The sequence below is a fragment of the Ptychodera flava genome, chromosome 12 (genome assembly GCF_041260155.1).
Source record: "Ptychodera flava strain L36383 chromosome 12, AS_Pfla_20210202, whole genome shotgun sequence".
Classification (NCBI taxonomy): domain Eukaryota; kingdom Metazoa; phylum Hemichordata; class Enteropneusta; family Ptychoderidae; genus Ptychodera; species Ptychodera flava.
This window is the reverse complement of record NC_091939.1, coordinates 17,973,592-17,999,120: the sequence shown is the minus strand read 5'-3', so window position 1 is coordinate 17,999,120 and position 25,529 is coordinate 17,973,592. Positions and strand designations below refer to the sequence as shown.

At 41.3% G+C, this 25,529-nt stretch overlaps 1 protein-coding gene across 1 annotated transcript in view; it reads left to right on the top strand.

Moving 5' to 3' along the window:
• The first annotated feature begins 5,737 nt into the window (after positions 1–5,737).
• LOC139145250 (E3 ubiquitin-protein ligase ZNRF3-like) overlaps positions 5,738–25,529 on the top strand; it is a 41,803-nt gene continuing 22,011 nt past the window's right edge. The window contains exon 1 of the mRNA XM_070716282.1: positions 5,738–6,149. Coding sequence (XP_070572383.1) covers positions 5,961–6,149 — 189 coding nt within the window. The 5' untranslated portion in view covers positions 5,738–5,960. The remainder of the gene's footprint in view (positions 6,150–25,529) is intronic.

Genomic DNA, 25,529 nt, shown 5'->3' with positions numbered 1-25,529 from the left:
CCGGCCGGCCGAGTTCAGCTTGTGCATGACAATAGTATCAATAGTTTTAATTTCACTGTAAATCCCGTCACCATACGCACTAAAATCATTTTAGAGGGGGTTGTTTGAAATTAATCTGTCTTTCATGTTTCGGGCTGACTAATGCCAGAACACACAGACCAATCGATTCCAATTTGTAACGCTGGTAGGGTGCGACACTAATATCCTTAAACGATTTTTCCCCTTGCCTTGTCAACAGGCGGTTTCTACGCTATAGTCTGAGTACTCTGGAGTCAGCGTACCGTTCAAGGGAAATTCAAATAAAAAACTAAAACAAACAATGCAAAACAGGTAAACAAGTCGAACTTTCACACCAGGTCATTCACCTCTATCTGGTCGCCAAGTCAGGAACATGTTGGAGGCTCGACCGAAAAAGATCGGGACTTGTAAAACCCGGCCTGCCGTCTAAATACTCTATTGATCTGCATACAGGTTTAATTCGATCGATAAAGGGCAATCTGATTAAGTTGAAGGAGAGATCAATCGACTTTCCAATCCGATCGGGCAAATCAACGCTCTTCCGAGATCAGCTGTCAAGTTCACCGACAATCAATAACCAACAATGGTAAAATGAAACAATTGGACGGTTTCTCTACTGTGTATGTATGTATGTATGTATGTATGTATGTATGTATGTATGTATGTATGTATGTATACATGTATGTATGTATTATCTATGTATCTCGCATGCATACATACATACATACATACATACATACATACATACATACATACATACATACACACATATATTCATACATATTACGTATCGTTTTATGTTAATATTACTCCTTCATTGGTCTTGATGTTTGGAGTGAAATTGATTGCACAATGTAGACCGTTATGCCCAGATCCACTCGCAGCAGGAAAACCATAAAATCTCTTCCCCTGACGTCATTTCCGCCAAGTCCTGGAGCTAAAAACTCGCACAAATCCAAGACCTCGACGCTCAGGCGCCGAGGAGTAAAGGCGCACTCAGATATTCGAACTCTTAATGATGTAGATGCGTGTATATTGTGTTGTCATGGGGGATAATGCCGGACAAACTACCTCGTTGCTGGACAAGGTTAAGTCCGAAGAGGATGTCAAATAAAAAATAATTGCATCAATCAGAAGTTCGCATATCAACGAGGTTTTCATGATCATAATTTGTCTTCGAACCATTACAGCAAGTCCCATCTTCCCATAAATTCGAATTTCCTCTGAAGTCTCGGTACGGTATTCTCAAATAGTTTTCCACGCAGTCTTAACCTCCTCTGAGTCTTTAAATGGAAAGGCCAGGTCACGGTGAAACGAGAGAAACAGTCCTGGGCCTATTGGGGGGACGAAATATTATCGCAGAGATGATAATAGGTCGCGCAGAAGCGTTACTTGGAGGCCGACAAATTCCTTGAAACGGACATCATTCTCAGTTAGATTAACCATTCACGATACACCGCCGTCGGCGACCAACACACGTTTTATGCTCTTCTGAAATTGACAAATAAAAAAGAAATCAACAGGGGCGGTAAATATTCATTTTATCAAGGGACGCGGCGGCTCTCAGGGATAGAAGCCGTCCGCAATTATTATTAAAAAGAAATTTTATTGAGGGAAGCGAAAGATTGAGTGAAATAACCAAAGAGTTGTTTTTTTTCCGATATCGGCGGCAGACGCCCATGACTGTGTTGACAAATGCCTCGCTGTTGTAAACCGTAAAACAACACATGGTTGCAGATTAAAATCTAATATAAAAGATTTTAGGGTTTTATTTCAATCTCTTAATACAAAAGAAATAATAAAATTTCTTCTTTGCATTTCATACTCATGAAAATTGCACGGCGGATTTTAAACCAGACCCGTTGTACCCCATGAACGGAAGAAACGCGTGTGTGTCGACGTGCCGATTTCAGCATACTAGAAAATCCGCAGCCCGCGTTCAAATGTTCCAACGTCACTAAATATCTCAACAGCTATCCCAATGTAATTTGCGGCGGCTCTGTTGTTCCATTAATGCCATAATTCGCCACAATATTTATTAGCATAAAGGTCAATAATTCATAATGTTGGGATTGTCTCATGTACGATTTGTTGGTAACATCTTGGTTAATATCAAAGTTGAAAACAGATTTCTACATTGAATTCAAACCTTAGTGATACTATAGCGATATACAACCTGCACCAAATGTGAGTTCCCGTAGGTTTAATTCGCAGTGCAATGCTAGAGAGAGAGAGAGAGAGAGAGAGAGAGAGAGAGAGAGAGAGAGAGAGAGAGAGAGAGTTGTCGAGATATAATTTGCAAATATACGGTTACAACCATGTCAATGTTTTATCGAGCAATTAGACTGTCCGGACACATTGATGTAGTCTATAGCTGTTGTCTGTACCAGATTATCTCCATTACACTCTGGAGCAACATAGATTTTTTTTTGGAAAAGAGTGTTCATGATGACTTTCTGATTAAAATATTTCATTTTCAATTTACCGATGACATAGCTGTACATCTACGGAAATTATTTGCCAGATTTCATAGGGGCACTCCAATCCCTTTTTACGGAAAGTACCTCTTTTCTGTGTATTCACGGACCTGGGAAAATACTTCCCCTTTCTGTGTCCCTGGGTACACACATGGGTACCTGTTTCCCCTGAGAGTACCATTACTGGGCTCAAATTCACTGGTCGGGAAAAATCGAGCAGAAGAGAAGGGGAGGGAGGGGGAGTGAAACAATAGTCATGCAAATAATAATAATTCCACAACTGAACCCAGGATGACCTTTAAGAAGTATATTGAAGCCTCTGTTACAAAGCCGAGACAGGCATGAGATGTTGACGTGTTCCTTCCTTGGCATTTAATTACCTCGATCTTGTTCGCGCACATCTGAAAGGAATGTAGATGAGGTGTAAAGCCATATAAAATCGACACTGTCGCTGGAAGGAAGAATGTGTCGTGATTTCTCGTATGTTTTCTCGTCAGAAAAAGGTCTCAATATAGTGTATCTCGCAAAGTTCTCTTTCTCTCTCTCTCTTCTCCTCTCTCTCTCTCTCTCTCTCTCTCTCTCTCTCTCTCTCTCTGCCATGCCACATCTCCGTGTCTCTCCCATCTTTCTCTTTCCTTCTCCACTTGTCTCTCTCTCCCACCCCTCTCTCTCTACCTCTCTCTCTATCTCCACAGGCAGTTTACTATATGTAACAGCCAAGCAATTGATCCCCTATACCGACAGTATGTGATATTTCACAGTTATTGTCGAAAGATGGAGTCGGGTCATGCGTAACTATGTATTTAAAACATATTTCTGTAGTTTGTGTTAGTTATCGTCCGAGTGGAAAGAACAATTAAGTTGGGTTTCTAAACAAACAAAAGGTGCTTCAAAATACCGACAGTTTATAACACTATCCGGTGCATAAGCGGAATGGCGCTTTTTTGCTAGCTCGCTCGCATTATTACCTCTACATGATAAATTTTGGAGTTGTGTAATTGTTAAAATCGACGCATCGGTGTTTCATTCATTATGTTTATGTTGACGTCATAGTGACGTATGTGGTTCTAGGTTGAAGGGGCTTTGGGCATGTTTTCCCCGAAGGACAACAGCGATTGACTACAGGTCAAAAAGCAAACAGGTTGCCGTGCCAGTCGGAAACTGCTCGCTTCTTTTTTTGATCGTTTGTAAACCGCGACTCAAAACACTTCCATGGTTCGCTGCGAGAGTCAATCAAAATCCACGCTGCACTTGACGACCCGTTATCAACGGCAGTGAATTTATCCTTGAGGCGTTGCCGTGGTAACGAGGGACGCTACTCAAGCGAGCTGAGACGAAAAAGGCTCCAGGGCTATCGCGTATTTCTCTTTGCTGGTTGTAATTTTGAGCGCCTGACTGAATTTGCGATTTATGAGATATGTCCCAGACAGGATGTGTATCACCAAATTATACGGGGAGGAATATTTTGTGCATAGTCAAACGATATGCTAATTTGTTGGTATTTTCGTGGGCGCGAATACAGAGACTGGGACCCGATATACGGGATCGTGCATGAATGGGGGAGGGGGGGGGTCGGTCTCGGTTTGAAACGAGATGGAGTTGGTGAACAGAACCCGTCAAAACACGCACCATGTTTTCCATTGAAACTAGGAACACCCCTATTTCCCTATCAGGAAAGAATCAAAATATTAATGGTTCAAAGAGCGCCTACTCCAGATTGTAGTATTTCGTACCTCAGACGGAACGACAATGTGTCGGTACAGCGGGAAACTCTTAAAGTAAGAGGCAGGAAATGTCAAATTTTCGAATGTGAAAACGTCTTTTCTTTAATCTTTTTTTCTAAGGCGGGAGTTTGACAATGTGTCCGGGATTTCGACAAAAGACTGAGCGCTAGTCGGTTTACAGTCCAACCCCTGCCCGCCTTTTTTTTTTTAGTTCGACGAACTTTCGTTTACGTACACCAAGTCAGTTATAGTAGCTTTGTTCTGATTCGTATGGTTCGACAGAGATCAGGCTCACCGATTGGGGTTTTGAATATCCGCTATTTTGCTGTGGTAACATACGTCGCACTGATCTCCACAAAGGTATTAATATGCAGTATCGAGTAAAAAGACACCGGGCCCCGTCTCAAACTACTCGCCCCTGCCCCGGAATACAAAAAACTGACACGTTGACGTGCGGTCGGGAGGCTGGTCCCCCGAGTATATTTTCTTTATCAGATTTGAGACGCTTATCTTGGCTTGGGAAAGGTGAAAATTGCGACTGTGGGATCGAATTCAAAGCCTACCGCCACTGTTTGTTTGTAAGAGTGACGGAGCGATCTCGAAGGGGTTAGTTGGAAGTTGTCCAACACTATTTGGCCGTCCACTCAGGTGGACCGATAAAGTCCACTATGTTAGCCGTTTGACTTCTATTACACTCCAGTCACATTCAATTTAACACCGCCCGTGTCAAATTTCATCTCTCTCTTTCCCAAGTTCCCTTTGTCGAGCAAACTCGTTTATATCGATCTCGGAGTGAAAATCCGTGGATTTACCAAGCCGTGACATAGTTACACGTGAAAACTATGAACCTATCGATTGAGAAGTTTTAAAAAAGTGCTCGATACACCCGCGGTATACGATGTATTAAATTTTGTAAATACGCAACCGGACAAAGACGTATTTGTTTTACGTGGTTTTGAAGCGAACTGAATTGTAAGGTATGAAAGAAAAAAGAGGTTTATGTCGCGCAAAGCCTTCAAAGTATAGGCAATATGTCATCGGCGACCTTCAAAACTTGCTTATACTCAACTGCTAATCATTTCTGGTCCCAAATTGGCGGAGGGTTTTTTTGGATGAATTAATCCCGGCACGCGCAATTGATGCACAAGATGGGAGCAGACTTCAAAGCCCTGCGTGTGCGTATGGCTTCATGCCTGAAATTAATTTTTCCCGCCCGACACACGTCTAGTGCACAAAAAAGCTTTGTCAAGACTGCGAGTTGGTGCCTCGGTCGAGAGCTGTCTACCCTCCTGGATTAGAGAAAGGTACAGTTGAATGGAGAAGAAAATTTCCGTGCAGATCTTAGGCTGTCAGCTATGAAAATAACGGCAGCAGAGGGAGAGGAAGACACCGGTTTAACATCCCCCCCTGCTATTTTGCCCAGTTCGACTTTAGCATAGATTATGTAAATGAGGCGGCAATCTACTGAAGTCAGCGGTGGGCGGGGACAGCCTTGGTGGACACGTGACCAACAATTGTGAAGTCGGTACCGCCACAAAGTGAAGTGAGCCTCGAAGAGAGGGAGACAGGACAGCGATCCACGACACGAGAGGGCCACAACTCGAGTACCAGGCAAATCAGCGAGCTCGTAGATATTAGCACGGCTCTGACGTCGAACTTCCAACTTCCCTCCGTGTGTGCTGCAAGCCTGCCGAATCGTGGACCAAAATATGTCCCGGTCGGAGCGGAATCCGTGGCCAAAATGATGTGTAGTGTGCTCGTAGTGTTGATGGCATTGACTATGAACGCGGCGGCAAGGGATATCGCGCTGCTCGAAGTTGTGATCTACGACCCACTGGACAACGGAGATTATACCACTCGTACGTACGACCTGGAAGGCAGTTTTTCCATTGCCGGGCAGAAGATTAGTGCGGAGGGGGATATAATTCAGGTAGGTTTTATTGAGAGAGAGACTCGGTCGTAAACAAGAAACAAGCGGCTGGCTGGCCATGTCAGTGACTCGTATTTATCACCGCTGCCCACACTGTGTGTGTGGTCAGTTACATATGCGAGTTGCCGCAGCATTTACTACAGCGGCGATCAACTAGTGTGTCACTTAGTAAGTTTGGGTTGACTGTGTACAATAGTCAAATCAAGATACGCCGAAATGTAGGGCGCCAGCGAAGCCTTGTTTCCTAGCGAGCAGGGGAGTAGGGTATTCTGGCGAGAAATGGAAGGCGAAACCTGAGATTGGCATATGACTAGGTTTGTTGGGCGACTGTTTCACTGGAGGGCGAATGTGAAGCGGGGACGGTATTAGAGACCCGTTTTGAAAAGCCCGATTGCGTCGACTGTTTGAACGCCAAGGGTTCTGCATAGAGTTACACTTACCGACAAACGGAATGCATTAGGTTCAAATAATAGGCTTCACTATGAGTGTATTTTGCCTCGAACACTTAGCAGTTCATTGTTCTCTTGTAAATGAACATAATAGCGAGATCAATATTGGAAGTAATTCCGTGCCGCATTTTTCGGGGTATCGCGCAAGGAGTAAACACGAGTAAATTTCGTTCCGACCCAGAGGTACACGACTTCTGTGGGCATGTGTGTGTCTCTTTTCACTTGCGTTGAGCTGACCTATACATAGCTCTCAAAAGATCGCCTTTTAATACGAACAGAAACGAGCTGACTAGTTTGGAGCAGGCGTGTACGAGTGTTTCTGACCCGTCTTCACAATGAAGGCTGTAATCCTCAATATCGGGCCGCTTTTGTTCCGACTGTACGCTTTTATCTCGGCTTTCACTGTACGGATAAGTGAAGTGTATTGAAACGCCACTGCACTGAAGCAAGGTTTCGCTTAAACAACTGTTCCCATTCAGGGGGTTTAGTGATATTATTGCTCCGATGTGACTATCTTTTGCAAGTCAGGGACGTTTTTTTTCCTGGGCGCCCCATTCAAGATACGCGAAGTCCCAGTCGAAGAAGTTGGGGAAGCCCTTCCCCGAACGACTAACAAACGTCTTCCAAAACCAGAAAGAAATGGTGAGATATTTTTTTAGGACAAGTAAAATATCAACAAATGGGATAGCTGCTTGCGCGAAATACATCGAAGTTTTGCTTGCTCAGGAATTTTACTTGAAAAGCGTTTAGCAAGTTGCCCTTTGAAAGCATGAAAGGAACTTCGCTATTTCATTTAGGAGATAAAATTGGAGGCAAATTTGCATAATAAACAGTGCATTTGATACACTGGTTTCGGAGTAATTGTAAAACGGATCAATTGTAACGTAATAAAATCGACATCGTGTGAATCATCGGCTTTTCAAGAAAGGGAGGGCCGGCAGTATAGTTGTATGGGCAAGGTTTATACGGGCGACACACAATCCGGCGATTTACGTTGTTGACGCAGAGCCATCGTGAATCCGTCTTTAGCTGTATAGTCGATCACATGCGGGTGCCTCGCATTAATTCGTTTAAATCGTACCTTGTCATTTTGTAATGTACACCGAGGCAGTATTAAATTTTAAAATTGTATTGATTTTTCCCTTACCTCCGTCGGTGCCGGCGTTGTAAACATTCGGCAAATCGGGGAGTAAATATCTGACTGAGCCCACTTAACGAGCATTGGAGGAATCATTAGCAGGGTTTTAGTTCAAACCGCGCCATTCAAGCCCGTCGTCGGCTCGGTTTATACGAAGTCCTTCATTATCGTTATACCCAACAACGTGTTTTTGTGTGCTACGCGGAATTATAGACGGGCTCAGCGCATGAAACGTACATGGTGTTTTTTTATTTTATTGCGGGTCATTTGGTCCAGCGAAACTTCTTCTATCGGAGTTTGTTAATGAAAAATAAAACAGTAAAAATGAAAGACCCTAAGGGTGCGGAGATGCCGAACGGCCCGGTCGCTTAACTTCAAAGACAAACGTTAAATCCTAAACATGATCGTTTCAAATGTAATACCACAGAGGGATAAAAAGTAGTACAAAATGATGTTGTGTATGTTGAATGATACCGGAGACATGGCCTAAGTACAGGGGGGACGTTGTAATTCCATTGTGTTAGCTGTTTGTTATTTAGCTTTGTTTCGGGCCCTATCAGATTTATGTCAGTAGTGCTGGTACAGAACATCTCGACCAATATACATACATGTATCTCCCGATAATCTTGCCTGTTATCTACGTATCTGAATATGTCAGATTCGCGCTATTCTGTTGAACTTAGCCTCTACGCTGTCAGTAATTTATACCCCCCCCCCTCCATCAAAGGAATTTTGTCGTAGGATGTGAGCAGTTCCCCCAGCGGGTTATTTTTTTGGGGGTAGTACTATGTTCAGAACACGGGGAAAAAATTGTATGGCTTCACTGAAATTTGATACATTGAATTGATTTGCATATAGATTCACGTCTTTAGAACGCTTTAGGAATTGTGTGTAAAGTGTTTTCACTCCGCGGCAATGGTGTCAAAACTATGTATGACTATGAAATCTGTACGAAGTGATTCAAACTTTATTCCAATAAGAGAGACTTCCCCAGTTTGCGTGAGATTGTGTGGATTCGATATGATATTTGTAGCGTTCAGTGTTCTTGTTAGAAGGATTCTCGCCGGTTGTCAGTAACGATTATGTCAACGCGTCCTTTGACGATGTTCAACTCATTCCATTGGAAATAGCACACATATGCCATTTCTGTTCATGTAACAGTTTATCTTCCTCAATTCAGCTTCAGTTTCCTTCAGTATTCATCCGCCCTTGAATTGAGCAAAACAAAACAGAACGTTAACTTCCTCGATTGTGGAACCGTGGCTTCCTTTTGAATTAGTCCGCCTTTTCGAAAAGAGTCCCAGCGGGGAAGCAATGGCCCAGACGAATACAGGGTGATATTCAGAACCTTATTCAGAGGAGTGTATTCGATAGTAATCCCTGCTTTTGGGGCAAGCTTGAGATTAATCACCTTAAGTTAAGTATTCCTTAGCTTTTGAAAAGATACATATCGGTCTTTTAACTCGTTAACTGAATGCTACTTAGTGTGGTGTGTTAACTGGCTTGCCAGCCTGGGCCATTTCAAACCTCGCCAATAGGGCAGAGTAATTCAATTGGGAGGGTTTTTACGTCTTTTGATCCCGGGGGAGGCAGTTCCGTTTCAGAGAGAGAAGAAAAGCTTCCCTCAAACTCCCCAACAAAGACTTTACAATTGCACTTTGAAGGAAGAAAAAAAACTGAAAGGGGGGAGGTCTGTTTTACATCACAAACATCAGAAAGTTTAGGGAAGCATATATTATGTTGTAGAATTGGTAGCTTTAGGACCAAGGTAGCTTGTGCCTGTGTGTGTATGTTTGTTTGTGTCTAAGAAAGGATTAAAAAATACTGGGAAGCCATACAACTGCCGAGACAGATTTCTTTGAACGAGTGCTATAATGTTTACGTTGTTTGCTCGGGAATAACAGTTTTCTTGTAGCTTTTTCCAAAAAAAGTGTAAAAAATTAAAAATCAGACCATTTTCTCGTTTGGCTTACAATTTTTCTTGTAGTATTTTTTTTCACGTGTAAAAAAATACCTGTTTCTCTTAAGGGAGAATACCCCCCTGGTATTCTAGTGAGTAGATGTAAAATCGTTTACTTTGTGTTTTTATCGTTTTTTATCAATGATTCACAATAAAACTTCAAAGGCCGAGATAAGTATCAGATATATCTGGGACAGGAAATTGATTTAGCTGCGGAATTTACTCAGTGGATTAAATGCCATATCAGACATGGCGTTTATGAGATATATACACACATTGTCCATTGACGCCCAGAACAGCAGTTCATAGCGGCTTTTTTTTGTGTGTGTGTGTGTGTGTGTGTTCTACGTGTAAGCATTTTTTGGGGGTTGGTTGACAGTTCTATGTGGTTTGTCGGTCTACAGGAGGCCTGGAGCTGAGAATTATGATTCTGAGTCAGCTTAGCCTGCCGCAGTCGTCCGTCTGTGAATCCAAGAAATGCCCACTTCTTGAGTTGTGAAACGTGTGGTTAACGAGGGTACTCCTTACGTCCTTATGTCACGCCGTGGCTGGTACATAACGGCTCGCAGGAAGTGCACCGAGGATGTATTAACTGTGACAAGAGCTCTTTTCTCGCTTTAGAATGACTTCTATTGGCTCTCTACGAATTTTTTTGACATGATCAGGGACTGCTTGGGATGTTCAACTGAATATTGTGCTTTTCCGCTTCTGCGTGTAAAAGAAATTGTGTTGCTTAACTACTAGAATCAAAATGGCAACAATTATATCAGGAAAACAGGAAAATTTACCTTTTGAAAATTTCTGTTAGAAATTTATAAGACAATCACGTGGCCATAGCTAGTTTTGCTGTGTACTTAACGCAATAACAACCTTGCTTGATGCCGCTAATTGCACGTAATGCTGTCTGACATTTTTGTGTTATCAAATTTGCTGTTCTGTATCGTGTGCTATATCAGCTCTCTAAATTGATATGGATTATGTCTGTTCTGGGTCTCATTATTACCGTGCTTACATAATATATCGGTAATGTTGTAATTTTCTAAAAGAAGCAGGAGTCCAGATAGTGCGTCGCAGTCCAGAAATGGAGCTGGTGCAGTTTGTAATAATTTATGAAATTGTGTAGGCACTCGTTTTTATCATCATTGTCGTAATTGTAATTTTGCTAATTAGATGCACTTCGTTGCTTCTTCACAGAGCAGTTGATGCGGACAATGGCAGTGTTGGGAGAAATTTGTGTATGGAAAGAAACTAGTTGGAAATCCAGGTCTGAAAAAATGTGAAGAAATTGCGCAGTATAACGGGTTAATTAGTATATATGTAACTGATCTATTGTCAAATGACGCAGGTTGGAAACGTATAATTAGACACAGTTGGTTCAGTTGAGAGCCTTATTAATCTTTTGAATGTACTGTCTTTGATGTTGCCTGCATACTATGATCGCCGTGCACCATATTGTATGGACAACTTTCCTTGTGTTTAAAATATCGATCACTGAAATTTTAAATATTGCATGTTCTCTTTAGAGGAAGTTTTCAACTCTCCTAAAAAAAGGACATCGAGGTCATGGCGTGTTCAAGTTCACAAGGCCATGGACTATTTAGGTTTCTGTTTGACTTTGTGATTTCCTGTATGTTTCACTGTACAGCTCCACGTGTGTAATAGTTTCAGCGGTCGCTCTACCGCTGTCCAGCCCCAGTCTGGCCTGGCCTGGCCTGTCCTGTCCTGTCGAGTGGCTCGGGGGAGGTCATCTCCCGTGCTTTCACAAAACAGGGTCAAGTGTGGTTGGACTCGGCTGAGATATGCACAGGGCGTACTTGTTACAAATGTATGAACTGCTCTTGTTGAGCAGCGGCTAACACTTGAAACTAAATAGATTGAATGAGGGGAAATAGTTACAAGCTTTGGGAAATAGTGCTTGATGAGTGATGGCATATTTTTACAGTGAGATTCTCATTGTCAGGCCGGTCTATTTGCCTTTGTGTTTCTACCTCTCTCTTAAGGAGAGTCATCTGATGCAAAAAAAAAATCTTAAGGAGGTCCACCTGTTGGTTTCCATAGAGACCACCGAAAGTCAGTTAAGTTTTCCAGCTAATTTTCGAACATTTTTGTTATAAACCAGCTCACAATGACATTTTACAATAGTGAGAATTTTATCAACAAAAATAAGACAATCTCTATCCTCTCTGAGTAAAGGGTGAGTGGACGACAATTATGGTGCATACGCATGTGTTATCCAGGGTACTCTCGAAAGACTGAATAACTTGTGCCCGGTTGGAAAATGCAAACTTTGAACAGCCCCCAGCTGAGGCACTAAATTCTGGCAAGCTTGTTATGGCAACATTTTACAAGATACCTGGAATCATTCAACCAAGGCTCAGGTTCAATCAATATCGATCAGTTCCAATCATTCTTAATTGATCTTGGTAGGAAAATGACCAAGTCAATCAAGATTTTTTAATGTGTCTTTTAATTTTTATAAAGACAAACGTAAACTACACAAAACAATTTGGCATTCACGTTTGAATGACTTGTTTTCAATTGCCGTCGAGTATTGGAAGATACATGAACATAAAGCGTTTATGTGAAGGTTCTGAAATTTGGAACTTGATGTTGTGTGCATAAAGGAAACAAAAGTTCTGTGTAATGAATTTATAAGAATTAATGTGTCGGGGGAAAGAAAATTGCAGTTTGGGTATATGTGAAAAGTGTTGCCTTATTTGATAAACAAGCGTGTCGGTGTGTAAGCACCATTTGGAATTGTGACATATGCGACCACCACTACAAAATCATGGCTTTTGCGAATGCTGCATGCGGTGTCGGGAGAAGTTTCAATTTGTTGGATTAATCATTATTCTGTGAAGGGTACATTGAGTTCATCCAGGGTCGATTTTCAACAACATTTTGCCGTTTATGGACCCCCGTCAATATGTTATCAGAGCTGTCGGTGATAATACCATGCTGTTGGAAGCAGCGCTGTGAGTTGATATTCGCTCTGAGCGCTTTTCATAGAGGGGATCATATCCAAATCCCCATATTTTGCATGCATCCTGTAATGATATGATCAGGGACAGATGTTAGCTGGGTCAAATGGCGCTCGCTGGCAAACAGTCGAGTCTGTAACAGCTTATATATGTGCGTTGTAGTGTCATTTTTTTTCGCGCCAAAAGAAAAGGTTTGAAACTCTGCCTTTCATTGCAGGGAGGACAGAGAAGGGACCCATTTTCAGGGATTAATCTGGCTTCACATTGAATGCCCTAGAGCGAGTGGCCAGCATAGCGGCATACAGGCATTCATTTCAGTTCACTGATCAACTCCCGGGTCAGCTTAGGTGGTAAAACTCCGGCAGTCCTATCATATTTCACAACACAATGGCCGGCATTTGCAGATTGAAATCAAACCCAATCCTCATGAGAGGGCGATTTTGATTGGATGTTTTCATGCAGAAATGAGCACTTTAATTATGGCAATTAGCTAATGAAAGCAGACATGGGATTCACAATAGAGGGGGACCCCCTCTCTCCCTGTTAACATGAATGGTAGGCTTTAAAACTGATATGTATCTCTCAAGTCGCCAGCGGCCATTATTGAATATAGCTGGAAGGGTGGCATATTTTTAATTTCAACTAAGTGCTGTTTCCTAAATCAGTGGAATTCATTTAGATACATACAGTCAAGATAGTTTTGTTGTGGAACCAAAGATTGGTTTGTGATGTCCTGTACTGTTATCATCTTTGAGGGTGTAGAGTTGGATGGGGATACACATGTCAAGGACTTCCTGATGGAAATAGGTTTGTCTCAGATTTAAAATTCAAACATAGTGTATTACACTTTCGGCACATGTATGAGAGAATTTTTTAAATTCATACAGGACATTACATTCACTTGTGTCTTTCTGTTGTCAAGTTAACGCATAACACTTCTCATCGAAGTTGTCTATACATCAAATTTGTCTGTGAAAGTTCAGACGAGCGTTGTTATATTGCTTTCTGCTATCAAATACGAATACGTCAAAGTTTGACAATTTTATGTTGCATACCTCGGACACTACAGTCTCGAGCCAACTGCTGTGGGCTTTTCAACAACTGAAGGTGATTTCGGAATTCCTTTTTTTTTCTCATGCTCCTTTTGCACCCAATGACTTAACTTCCGTCTAAAGTTTCACCCGGAAACTACCACTGGATTATTACAGAAGTGGCATTATCAGGTCCCGTAAAATTTGCAACATTTCTAACTTCGGCTCACTTTACAGACCAAGGCATTTTCCCAGTCTCGTTACAAGAGCTTGAGCCTCTCCATCTTGTCACTCTGTTCTGGAATATATGCATGGCCTTTGACCCCATAAGCATCTTTGACCCAAGGTCACAAGTTCTTTGTACTTGCGGCTGGCCTTTCTCTCTCCTGGCAACCATGTTCAGTGATGTTTACGCAACTCTGTTCCCTACTCACCCAGATTTGCTTAATCAAGGCAGAGAGAATATGGCTGCATTATTTGCTAATATTCCGAGTGTTGTTTCTACTTGTTCCGTTCATTATGAGTGCATGGTGCTGCCTGTTGCCAGTTTGCTCTTGATTCATGTGTATTTTCATCTGTTACCATGCCATTGGCAGATGTTGCCAGATTATCATCAAATTCAAAGTGCACGTCACGTTGCACATCAAAGTAATTTCATGGAAAGAGGTAGTTTGAATTCCAATAAACCAACGACAGTGGCCAACCTTGTAAGAGTATTTCAGTGAAAGAAAAAGTTTTCCTACATTCTGTGGACAAAAAGTTGGCATAGCGTACATTTTCCCAAATATAACCATTCATCGTCTGCTAAAAACTTTTCTAGGATTTTTGGTCTGATGATTTAGGCTGGCTTGCATTGGACTTGTTGCAATGTTATCGTCACAGTCATCATCGTAGGGGGTCGTCCGTACATTTTGTCAAGCCACCTTTTTTTTTCTTTTCCAAGAACGTAACTCGGGATTACGCTGTTTCCTCATCTGGAGCCTGAACAAACAGCGCCTTGAACGATTTTGAATGTTGCCCATGGGATTAAGGGGCCAGTTCTATTCTGTTCCATGCAAATCACTGAGTGCAGTCACAGTTCAAAAGCTGTGTTTTTGAGACTCTTCCAAGAGTATTACTGGTGCTTCTGCACTCCATTCCCAGATGTACAAAAATTGTTACTGCTAAATCAAAATCATGATTAATTAATGAGCTCAATCGCATGATTTTCAGGAAATAACACATCTAAGTTTGTGATAATCATGGTCAACAATGAAAATGAAAGGCTTGATGTGGGAACTCTGAGTGGGTGGGGGAGGGGGGGTCTCTTACAAGTTGGAGTATATTTCATGTACTTGATTGAAGATTTATCGCCTATTAGCTATGTCACATAGAGTGTTTGAAACTCTCTGTAGGCATTCAGCTTGCCCCCTCACCCATCTTGATATCAGGCAAAATACTGTATGCCAACGGGTCGCATCTTGCCTAGCAATGCATGCTGGCTCAAACATCAGCAAAAACAAGCAGTTGGACGGGACATATTGTGAGTGGAGTGTATATTATTTGCATAAGTTTGTTGTGTGTGAAATCTGGTCGCAGGCAGTTACCGGGCTTGGATGGAGCACTGGGCTTATCAGGGTAGATAGCGTCCAGATTATCATAACATTGTCAACAACTTACTCAATGACTCAACAGGTACTCCACTGATGTGATGCAGCATTCAAATGTTGGTAACATGGAGAAAAAAAAATATTAATCTGAGCTGAGACCTCGGATGGATGATAGGTTTAGGCAGTGAGTTCCATGACAGACTCCCCTCTCCTCCTGCCAACATTTTGACTGTTGTCTTTTTACTTTGTCAATAAGATGTGATAAGTGTAAAATTTCCCATAAAATCATTGTGTGTCATTTGAAAGTGACCGAACCCGAGAAACATGAAATATTCTGGGAAATGTTGAAATCATACTCTTTGCACTATAATGTCCCGTCAACAAGAGAATTTTTTTTTCTCTTGCAATGGAATGTAAAACTCCCACTGTTGCTTTGGTCCAAGTCTGTGGTCACTTTTGGTCTGAGGGCTGTTCGACAACCTACTCCAGCAATACTGCATGTAACAGTATGCTGTCTAGTTGCCTGTTTATTGGTTTAGTGTTGCTGACAGGGGAACCTAATTTGAAATCTTCAAAACAAAAGAGGCACTTCTAAACTCTGTGGACACTGCGTTTTTTTTGTGTGTGTGAATCCTCGTGACAGTTTGTCCAAGGTGAAAGGTGAATTGGAGGACCCCAGCCTGCAAAGAAAGCGGACGGACATCTTTTCCCCCCTGTGTAAATGTATTGTATTTGGTTAAAAACTGAGAAACCACTCCACGAGGGAAACATCTGGAGGACGAGGTTTGCAAGCGGGGAACGTTGGCCGAACTGGAGCAGTTCAGCTGGAAGACACAAGACAAATAGGCGTATGTTTTCTGAACTTATTAATCTGACAAGGTAGTTACCCAAAGGTATTTTGAGAGCTGTTACTGGATTGTTCAAAGTCCTTACATCCCTGCAATGCAAAACAATAACCCTCCAAATCCTCAGTGAATAGATCAAATATTGGATATTTCTTGTCAAAAGCCCAGGACAGATGAGTGAGTGAAGGCTCTTAGAAGATTGGGTTTGGTTCCTCTCAGTGAGCTGAAAAGCTGATGTGAGCGCTCCATTTCAAAGAGGAAAGTTCTTCATGCATGCTGGGCTGTTTTTAGAGGGACAAAAAAACACAATTTAGGCTCAGTAGCCTATGAATACGACCCTCAAAATTGGATCGTCCAAAAACACTTAGAACATCCGTTAAACAAATATGTTGGTGGAAAAAAGAACCATTTATCCTCTTGCAGGGGAAGATCCGTGGTACATAGGTGTGATGTGTTTTCATAATGTCCAACTTTAACGAAATCCCTTTTGTTGATGGGATAAAACTTTGCCACCATTGGTTAAGAAACCCTCGGGCAAAGCCTGAACAATTATATTCTAAATAATTACTTTTGGCCAGTCATTGACACTAATTGAAGGCACCTTTGAGATCAGAGTCGTGAAGTTTCTGAAAGTGAAAAAAAAAACGTATATTATTTCTCTGGTGATCTCCAGAGAAAAATCATATTATGTCTGCCTTGCTTGGTTGTCATATTTCACACTGACATGATTATGTGAAAGTTTTTTTGGAGATGCTAAAACGGTTATCCGCTTGGCTGACCAAGCCCCATGCATCAGATTTACATTGTGATAATTGTTACAAAATCGGGAGATTCAATTAGTGATGAAAAGTAGGTTTTTAACACTTCATTGCCCTCTCTATATCGCCCTGGCACAACTTGCCCGGTGTTAATGCCCTGTAATTTTCACGCTTTCCTTGTGGACAACCTACCGCAGAAATCACCTGCACACCATACTCAGCGTCAGATAAGACACCAAACTATTGTTTCATTTCAGAAAATATTTGAAAAGCTGATGGAATTGCCCCGCTTGGCAGACTTAACTTGGTAATTTTTTTTTTTTCAAGGTCTTCCTCTCATGGAGAAAGAAGTGTTTTGTTAATCCCAAAAAGGAAAAAAATAATTACCACACAATGCAGTACTGTTTGGTTTTTATGGTTTGTTAACTTGGTCATAGAAAGGTAGATGCTGTAATGCTGTTACGTAAGCACCCTCCTCGTGGACTGGCTGGCTCCCCCCTCCTCTCAATTGAAAGAATGCCTGGTTTTTTTTTATGGTGAAGGGATTTCTTCCCTGCCAGAATGTGTGGAATCTGTTTGCTGAATAACACTACGCTGTCACAATAAGAAAATCTGGTCATGCAATTGTTTGGGACAGACAGTCACCACTATAAGCTGTACACACACTGTTCATACACGCGGAGATCTCTGAACTGTAGTTTTCGGGGCCGGTGGTTTGTGAACCGTTTTAACTTTTGTTGCATACGTAATGGATAGTTATCCAGAACAAAAAAAAAAGCTAATTAAATGGACACTGCTGCTGATGTATCTGCCATAGTTTGTGCTCTTTACCGCAGCTTGATTTCAAGTATTATTCAAGATTTTATTGACTGGCGCTTTTTTTTTTACCCTCGGCAGTGATGAGCGACAATAACCCGATCTTCTGTCATCAGTGTACAGGCCTCTTACAAGGAGATAGAGCCCTTAGGTAAATGGCCCCACACCCTTGTCAGGGTTGTTTTTTTGTCTTTTCATTCATAATCCCCAAATCTTCAGAACTTCCGCCCTACTTTTGATCGTAATCCCATCGCCGTTACGTGAGGTTGGTGTGAGTCACTTCAGAAACAAAGGTGACAGTGTGACATGGGACCTCACAAAAACAAAATATGTTACCTTTGTAATAGCTGGATCTGATCACCTTCCATGCTATTTTTCCCTGTTCAGCTGGAAGACTTGCAACCTATACAAGCCCGATACTCCAGTATTACTCATCTGAAGTGGCAACAGCATTCCCTACGGAAATTTCATCCTGAACTGCTTTCCCTGTTTTGCTGTGTTTCTTGCAAAGAACTGGAATATGCGGTGTATGCCACAGTGTATGTGCCAGGCTTTGTTAGGGTTTTCTTTTTGACTGTCTCAGACTCTTAGCTGTCTTCCGCATTGAACCGGCGGACATCCTCTACAAAACCGGTAGCATGGCTATTGTGTTCACAGCACAATATGCCACTTGACTCCATTTTGTCCGGTCTAAAATGTCAAAGATTTTTTAGAATCAGCAAGCAAAGTGCACACAGAAAAAGATGGGTGAGTTTAGTTAACCTTTTGACCTGTGTTGGGCTGAGCATCTTCCCAATACTTCAATTGTTTTCATTGGCCAGGGAGTTCCTTGTCACAAGATTTACGGGCTGGAGAAAGTTTCAATTTGAAACGTTGTGTGTGAGAGTTTCAATTTGAAATGTCTCGTGTGGTGTGTGTGCACCTCCATCTGGAATAGCATGTTGTTTGAATCCCTGCATTTATCTCCTCCACGAAATGAAATAAAGTGTGTGTGTTCATAGTTTACCCGTCATGGCTGTAATCCTGACAGCGGCGGTGCATCAGAAATATTTGATCTTCACTTTGCCGAGCTCGTCCCTTGTATTGTCTGCGGAAGTTTATCGCACAAAGGAGCAAACCTTCATCGTAGTGAATGAAACATGCCTGGATCACTAAGTTGTGTCGCCGTGCTGCCTTCGTTGCCACGTCAACTCACGGATTATTAGCTTGTTATATATTACCCAACCTAGCTCAATATGTCAAGCCCGGCTATTTCAACTCCTCTGTGCACTTGCCGAAAGAAAAGCCGCTCTTATCTGAAGGAATCCCTCCTGGTGACCAAATGTCTGACGGAAAAGGTTCCATATATTACAAATGTCTAGCCTCACCCATTTCGCTAGCAAAGATTACTCCATTGTGACAGAAAGTCTTTTTGATAGGTTGCCCATATACACTTTATAAATACCTGTTACATTTTCATGTGTTGGCATTCTTTGCTTGTGATGATTACTTACTGCCTGCGACACGTGTGCGTTTACAGGCTCAAAGTTTGCAAAACGACCACAGAAATTTCCAATCTTTTGAAATGCGTTAATTGAAAAAGGAGTTGTTACTGTTTTTTGCCTAGAGCCAAACCAAACACATGAAGGAAAAAGTGTTGATTTTGTACACAGTGTTTCTAAAAATAACCGGTTTCCTTATTTCCAGAGTCTAAGTCTCCTCCTCTTTCCTCTTGCCCCCCAAGATTCTGTCTACTGCGTATCTCCTTTGTAACGGAAAACAAAGATCTCAAAATGTTATTATGAATTTGCATATGGCTTGATATTACCACTCGATATTTGCATAACAATGGGCCAGACTTTCCAATTATTCTGTTTACTGACTTGGAAAATACGGTAGGATTCTATGCGGATGTGTGTATGAAGCCACCCAGAAGACAAAGATGATTTGCAGCAACTACGGTCTAATTCTGGAAAATGTTTCTTGTTTTCCAAGCTAAGGTTATCAACGAGTGTGTTTATATTTCTCCAGTTCTGTCGGATATTTTGAACACAGCCAAAGCTGCTTTTTCCACCACAACCTGCAGCCAAAAATAATGTTAATAATTTGTCAGTTTACAATAGTAAATTCAAGTTTGGCAGATTTTACTGAGTGGAGTATTGTGAATAGAAATTTATGTTATAGCATAATGTATATGTCACAAAAGACAGCATACAAATTTATGTCATAGCATAGCATAATGTTGTGTGTACAGGTCACGAAAGGGAGCATTTTTAGTCCCATATGAACAAAGTTTTTGGATGGCCATAGCAGGACCTGGAAGTTTGGCTGCATTCATTGTTGGGAGCTGTGTTCCTATTTTTCTGAATTTGGCAGAGCAAGTCATCGTAATGTTCAGTAAATACAATATAACACTTCAGACGATTTTGTTATTTATCCAATATGGCTGTCAGGTTGCTTTAGCTTTCAATCTGGAGTAAGCTGCTCACACCTCAGTGTAGGTAGGGTATGCGCTGTCCTCTGTACATTTTATGTATAACTGCCGGTGTTTTCACAATTTTTGTCAAGGAATTTGGAATCAAGATGGTTGACTTGTTAGCGATTGGGACATTTACAGCATCATGAGTGTAACAATATGACATAAACATTTCTTATGTTTTTGCCCGAACATACTTACCGTACTTTTTATGAAAACTAGCCAATATTGATTAAGGTGTTATTTCTAAGAATGTTTATTATTTGATTAAAGTCCAGTTCAAGTTCATCCTTCTAGTACATCAATTTTTTATGACATTTTTTAGCTCAACTTTTCCTCAACAGAAAAAAAGCTGTGATTAGTTAACAACAACATCAGTGAGTAATGTGTTTGTGTCTGTCTTAATTTCAAACATGGCTGACTTACAACAACCATTTTATCAGGGATTTTTGTACTTCACTACCATCCCAGCGTTTTGATGTTCCAGAACTGACTTCCATCTTTCCCACGAGGACTATGACCCATTTACCAAACATATGGCTGTCAGTTTATTTCATTATCCATTCCAGTATGGCTGTCAATTAAGATTTCTGTTCCGATTTTTCACGTCTAAAGCAATTAGCCGGATATGCCAATACTTACCCAAAGTAAACTAGATTCAGTTGAAGTAGTCACAAGGGTGATGCGTGCATTGGAAGGTGACTCATGGTCACATTGTCAAAGTCGCTGCTCTGCAATACTAGTCGTATTGAAACAAAAGGTTTGTCGTTAAGAGATGTGGAAACAAAAAACAATTTACTGAAATTTTTTGTCTTTCAGTATTTGCAAGTCTCGAAGCAATGCTCTTCTCAAGGAAGTACATCTTGCAAAAAGCTCGATCACTTTCTTTGTTGATTTAGGATACTTGTCTCTCAAACACATCAGGACTTGTTCTCGGGAAGGCAGGTGGCTTTCTGTCCCAGCGAAGGCTATACACTTATGTCATAACCTTCGGACAAACTGTGTTGTTTTATTTGACTTTCACCGATAGATTGCATCACTTCGCTTGTTTTTCAAATGAGAATCCAGCTGGTGCCCCCTTTTCCGGCAAAATTTACGGACGACCGATAGGCAATGGTAAACTTGTACAGCTAGAGTTTGTAAATATTAAGTCTAGGAACGTGGACACAAATTTTGTTTCAGGGAAGCCAATGCAAAATTTACAGTAGTCTTTCTGATAGGAAGGTTCAGTCAACACACACTCAATTCTGGTTCTATGCCAACCTTAAACTACTGCATTCATGTTGTGCTGTCTTGCAGACACAGAGAAATGGTTGACAAACCTAGGAGATAATTTTCCAAGTTCCATTATCATATGAACATTGACACAGTTTGTATGTCTGGCCTTACCCAAGTTCAGTGTGCATTGGTTGCTTGCAGCTGAAATTTAGTTGTTGGAAGTAGCAGAGAAGTATGAATGCCTTAGAAATATTTGTTCAGTACTGTGTTTTTCTAGATCAGATGAAGGATGTAGGGTGACTCTGATATGAAAATGTTTATTTCACCAATTATTGCAATAAAGTTTCAAGGTGAAGGACGCCGTGCTTTGTTGCTGCAGGTTTGTATTTTTGACTGGTCCTTGCCACCTGAAGGTAATTGTTTTAATTATAAACTGGTGCATTCTCTTCATCATTAAATTTCTAAAATTAAACCTGATCACATTTTGTACCTCAGGTAATTTCCATTTATTTGTTTCATAAAGGGATAGATTAAGTGTTGCACCAACCTCAATCTGGGAATATTGTAGGCCTGAAAACTTCAACTTTTTTAAAACAGATGTATGAGAGATGTAATTTTATCATTATTCGTCACTGCTAATGCAAATATTGGCAATCTGTGAAAGTCTGAAGGCTGCGATAAAAAGGTGATGTAATGTTGAAAAGCAAGTCCGCGTTTTGAAATCTGTGCTTTTCTGTGCACAGACAGTTTGACTTGTGTTCCTCTTTGAAATATATGTGTAACATCACTGTAGGAGTTTTAGGAACAGTTGTTTCAACTTTTTAAAAAAAATTGCTGCGTTGAAAATTGCCAATTGTAGCGTCACATGATTTAGTGACAAACTTATATTGTCAGGGAGAAAGAAGTTGTCTCTATGCATTTTGGCAAGGAAATGTCCACAAGTAACTGCATTCAGCAGATTTGAGAATGCACACTATTGCTGGCAAGGCAAATATAACATTGTGAACCTGTGGACCAATAGATACTGGTCATTCAGGTCAATAGTGTTGACGTTTTGAGGGTCAAAGGGCATTGATTTTGTCAGCCAGGCACGTCGGCCTCCTCCGAGTTGTGGCTTCACAAAACGACTAAATAGCTTGCCCAAAAAAATAAAAAAGCAGATTTCTGCAAATCATAAAGCACTTGTAACCGTCAAAAATTTGGTTGTTCTGCATTATCTGACTGCCAAAGAAGCAAAACTATTAATGGTTACAAAAGTGGGTAAAGGGTGACACATTATGTACAGATGAAGGAATTATTTGTAGCCATTAAAATTATCATCAGAAATGAATAACACTCAAAAGTTATTTTAACTGTTTCATTGTTTGTATTTGGAGGACATTATCTTCGCACCTCATAAATAGATTGATGTTGATAATATAGTGGAGAAGTTATGGTCCAAAGTTCCCGTGTTATCATCCAACCTGCCCTGTAATACAATGGCGATGCTGTGTGCTAAGACAAATATTGTGGATAGTGTACAGTGACTGGCAATGGCTGAAACAGGGCATGCCTCACAGTACAGTTCTATCGGTACATAGTTGTTGTGTGTGTGTGCCTATTTTGTGTGTTTACACTCATGTGCATGCATGTGTGCATGGTCAAGATTTTTTTTCTCAATATGTCAGGACAAGTTACGGCATGCCTCCACTGTTGAAACTCTGTCAGGATTGAGCATTGCGTTTGGTGTGCAGGCACCTGGCCTTCCATAATTCATTGGTGATCGACCGTCATTTACCCCAAGTTCAGCATGGTGGCCAATGCTTCCACGGCAGCTGTGTCCATGACAATGTTACAGTGATGTAAAGCTCCACTAATATTCCATGGAAAGCTGCTGTTTTGCGCTGCGTTTGAAAGTCCACAGGGAATATTTATGTCCGTGATAATCTCAATGGATCGTTTTAGCAGCATGAATGGGTTTTCTGATGTAATTAAAAAAGCCAACACAATTGTTCAAAAAAATGCTATTTGTCGTAGCATGTCGATCGCTTGTTGCTATTCTTGGACGCAAATGGGAGGTTATCATGGACTTTGATTTTCCAACTTGAAAAGCACATATACACAGTTGTAAAGCACATTTTATAGAACAGCTGTCTATACCACTGTGAACACCACTTTAATGATCACAGTCGTTTGAGTGCGTGCCCTCGCTAAGCGTGTCCATCATATGCCACTCTAAGGCCATCAGTGGTTTAGAGAATGAGTTCTTAACAAAATCAGCCAGAAACAGAGAGCGTTGTGCTCATGCATGTCAAATGTCCAGGCATGCAAGGTGCGATGTTGATACTCTGACACGCCGGCAAAGGGCGGGCACACCCAACATGCTACGGTATCCCCCCTTCAGCTTAGCGTTCACGTGCCAACTCTCGTAACCTTGGAAGCACCCAGTGTGCTTTTAGTAACATGTAAACATCACATTTTTTTGCACCAAACCGGGCATTGTTCGGGCTAATTTTAGTGCTTCGGGCAACAGTTTTCATAACCCATCTGGTAACTAAGGTTGCAGCTATACTCATGAAATTAAACTTTGAGACAGTTTTGAACACGCTGGTTTGTGCATACTGTGTAAGCTATGGTTTAAATGCTAACCTCACACCATGCTTTAGTCATTGAATGAACACTTTGATTGTAGAAAATTCTATTGGGCGACATTAACACTTCTGGGTTTTGAGTTCGTAAAAGTGGAGGGAAAAAAAATGGCGGGAGAAACGCATGTCACCAAAAGGGGCCGTGTATTTACTTGAGTCAATTGATCTGAATGTGTCTTTCTTTTTTCCCTCTGTCCGGTTTTTTATAATGAGTGTGAATAGAGCAGAGAGCTTAGGGGCCTGGCTTGTTGACTTGTAATGTGGCGTCTTGAATAGGGGTCGGCTGTGGCAGCAAACACACCCGGGGTCTGTAACACAACTCTTTTGTGGACAAGAGTAGCCACACATACACACAGGTGGTGAAAATATTTTAAGCACAGTTAAACAAAGCCAGGGCAGTCAGATTGTATGTTCCCAGAGCACACAGCTATGTGCCGAATAATTACCCCTGCCATTGACGACGACAAACTGGAAACTAAGTAATCCCCCTCAGATGAAAAAAAGGCCCTTTTACATGAATAAATACTAGGTCGCTTCAATTGTCGTGTAATTGAAACCTAGGTGGCCGTGGTATTGCCATGAGAGACCAAAAACTCATCTTTGCCTTTCTGTTATGTTCAAAAGTCTTTTCCAAAAAGAAAATTGCACAAACCATCTTTAAAATTCAAGGAAATTAAGTCACGTTTCTGTCAGAAATAAGCTTTAAAAAAATCAGAATTTTCTAAAGGTGTTAGAATATACCAATATTTGTTAAATTTGATAAATTTTAACATTCATGCCCTAATTCATTGCTTGAAATTCTGCCCAGATATTTGCTTAGAGGGAGGGAGAGGGATAAAAACCATAAGAAGCGGATGATCTATTTGTGGTAGTGTTTACCGGGGCCACTTCTAGATAACATAACGCTTGAAATTCTGATAGCTTTTTAAGCTTTTTGGGACATACAGCGCTTATCGTGAGCTCAGCAATTGTTCCCCTTCGCTATCTTGGTTAACCGATATCTTTACTGGCTGCATATATCAGTGTCTTATTTCAGGCTTTTTTTCCTGCAATCTTCTGATAAGACTCCCCCCCTCCCCCCTAAAAAATTGTTGTTTTGATAAAAGATTTGTGAGCAGTGTTGTGAAATATTTTCCCCCCGGAGCCTTTGATGTTCGTTTCGTGTCATAATCCCGACCAAACTTCTCAGGGAAAAAGGGCAGAAAGTAATGCCAAGATGGGGCAATAATTTACCCCTTTATCAATAGCTAATATTGTGCGTATTTTGACCTGAGCGTGACCTCTCTAAGCCCCAGATCTACTAAGTCCATTTATAATTTACATGCCGTGGTCAAACCCATCCACATACAGAATACAGGTCGCGTCACGTATGTATATCGCCGTGAACACTTAAGGGGTGACTTTCCAAATTGCTGACCTGACATCTCTAAGTGGGGTGCTTGCTAAAACCTTGTCATCAACATAATTTATGCTTCTTAAGCTCCAACGGGCTACCTTAATAGCTGTGGCCCGT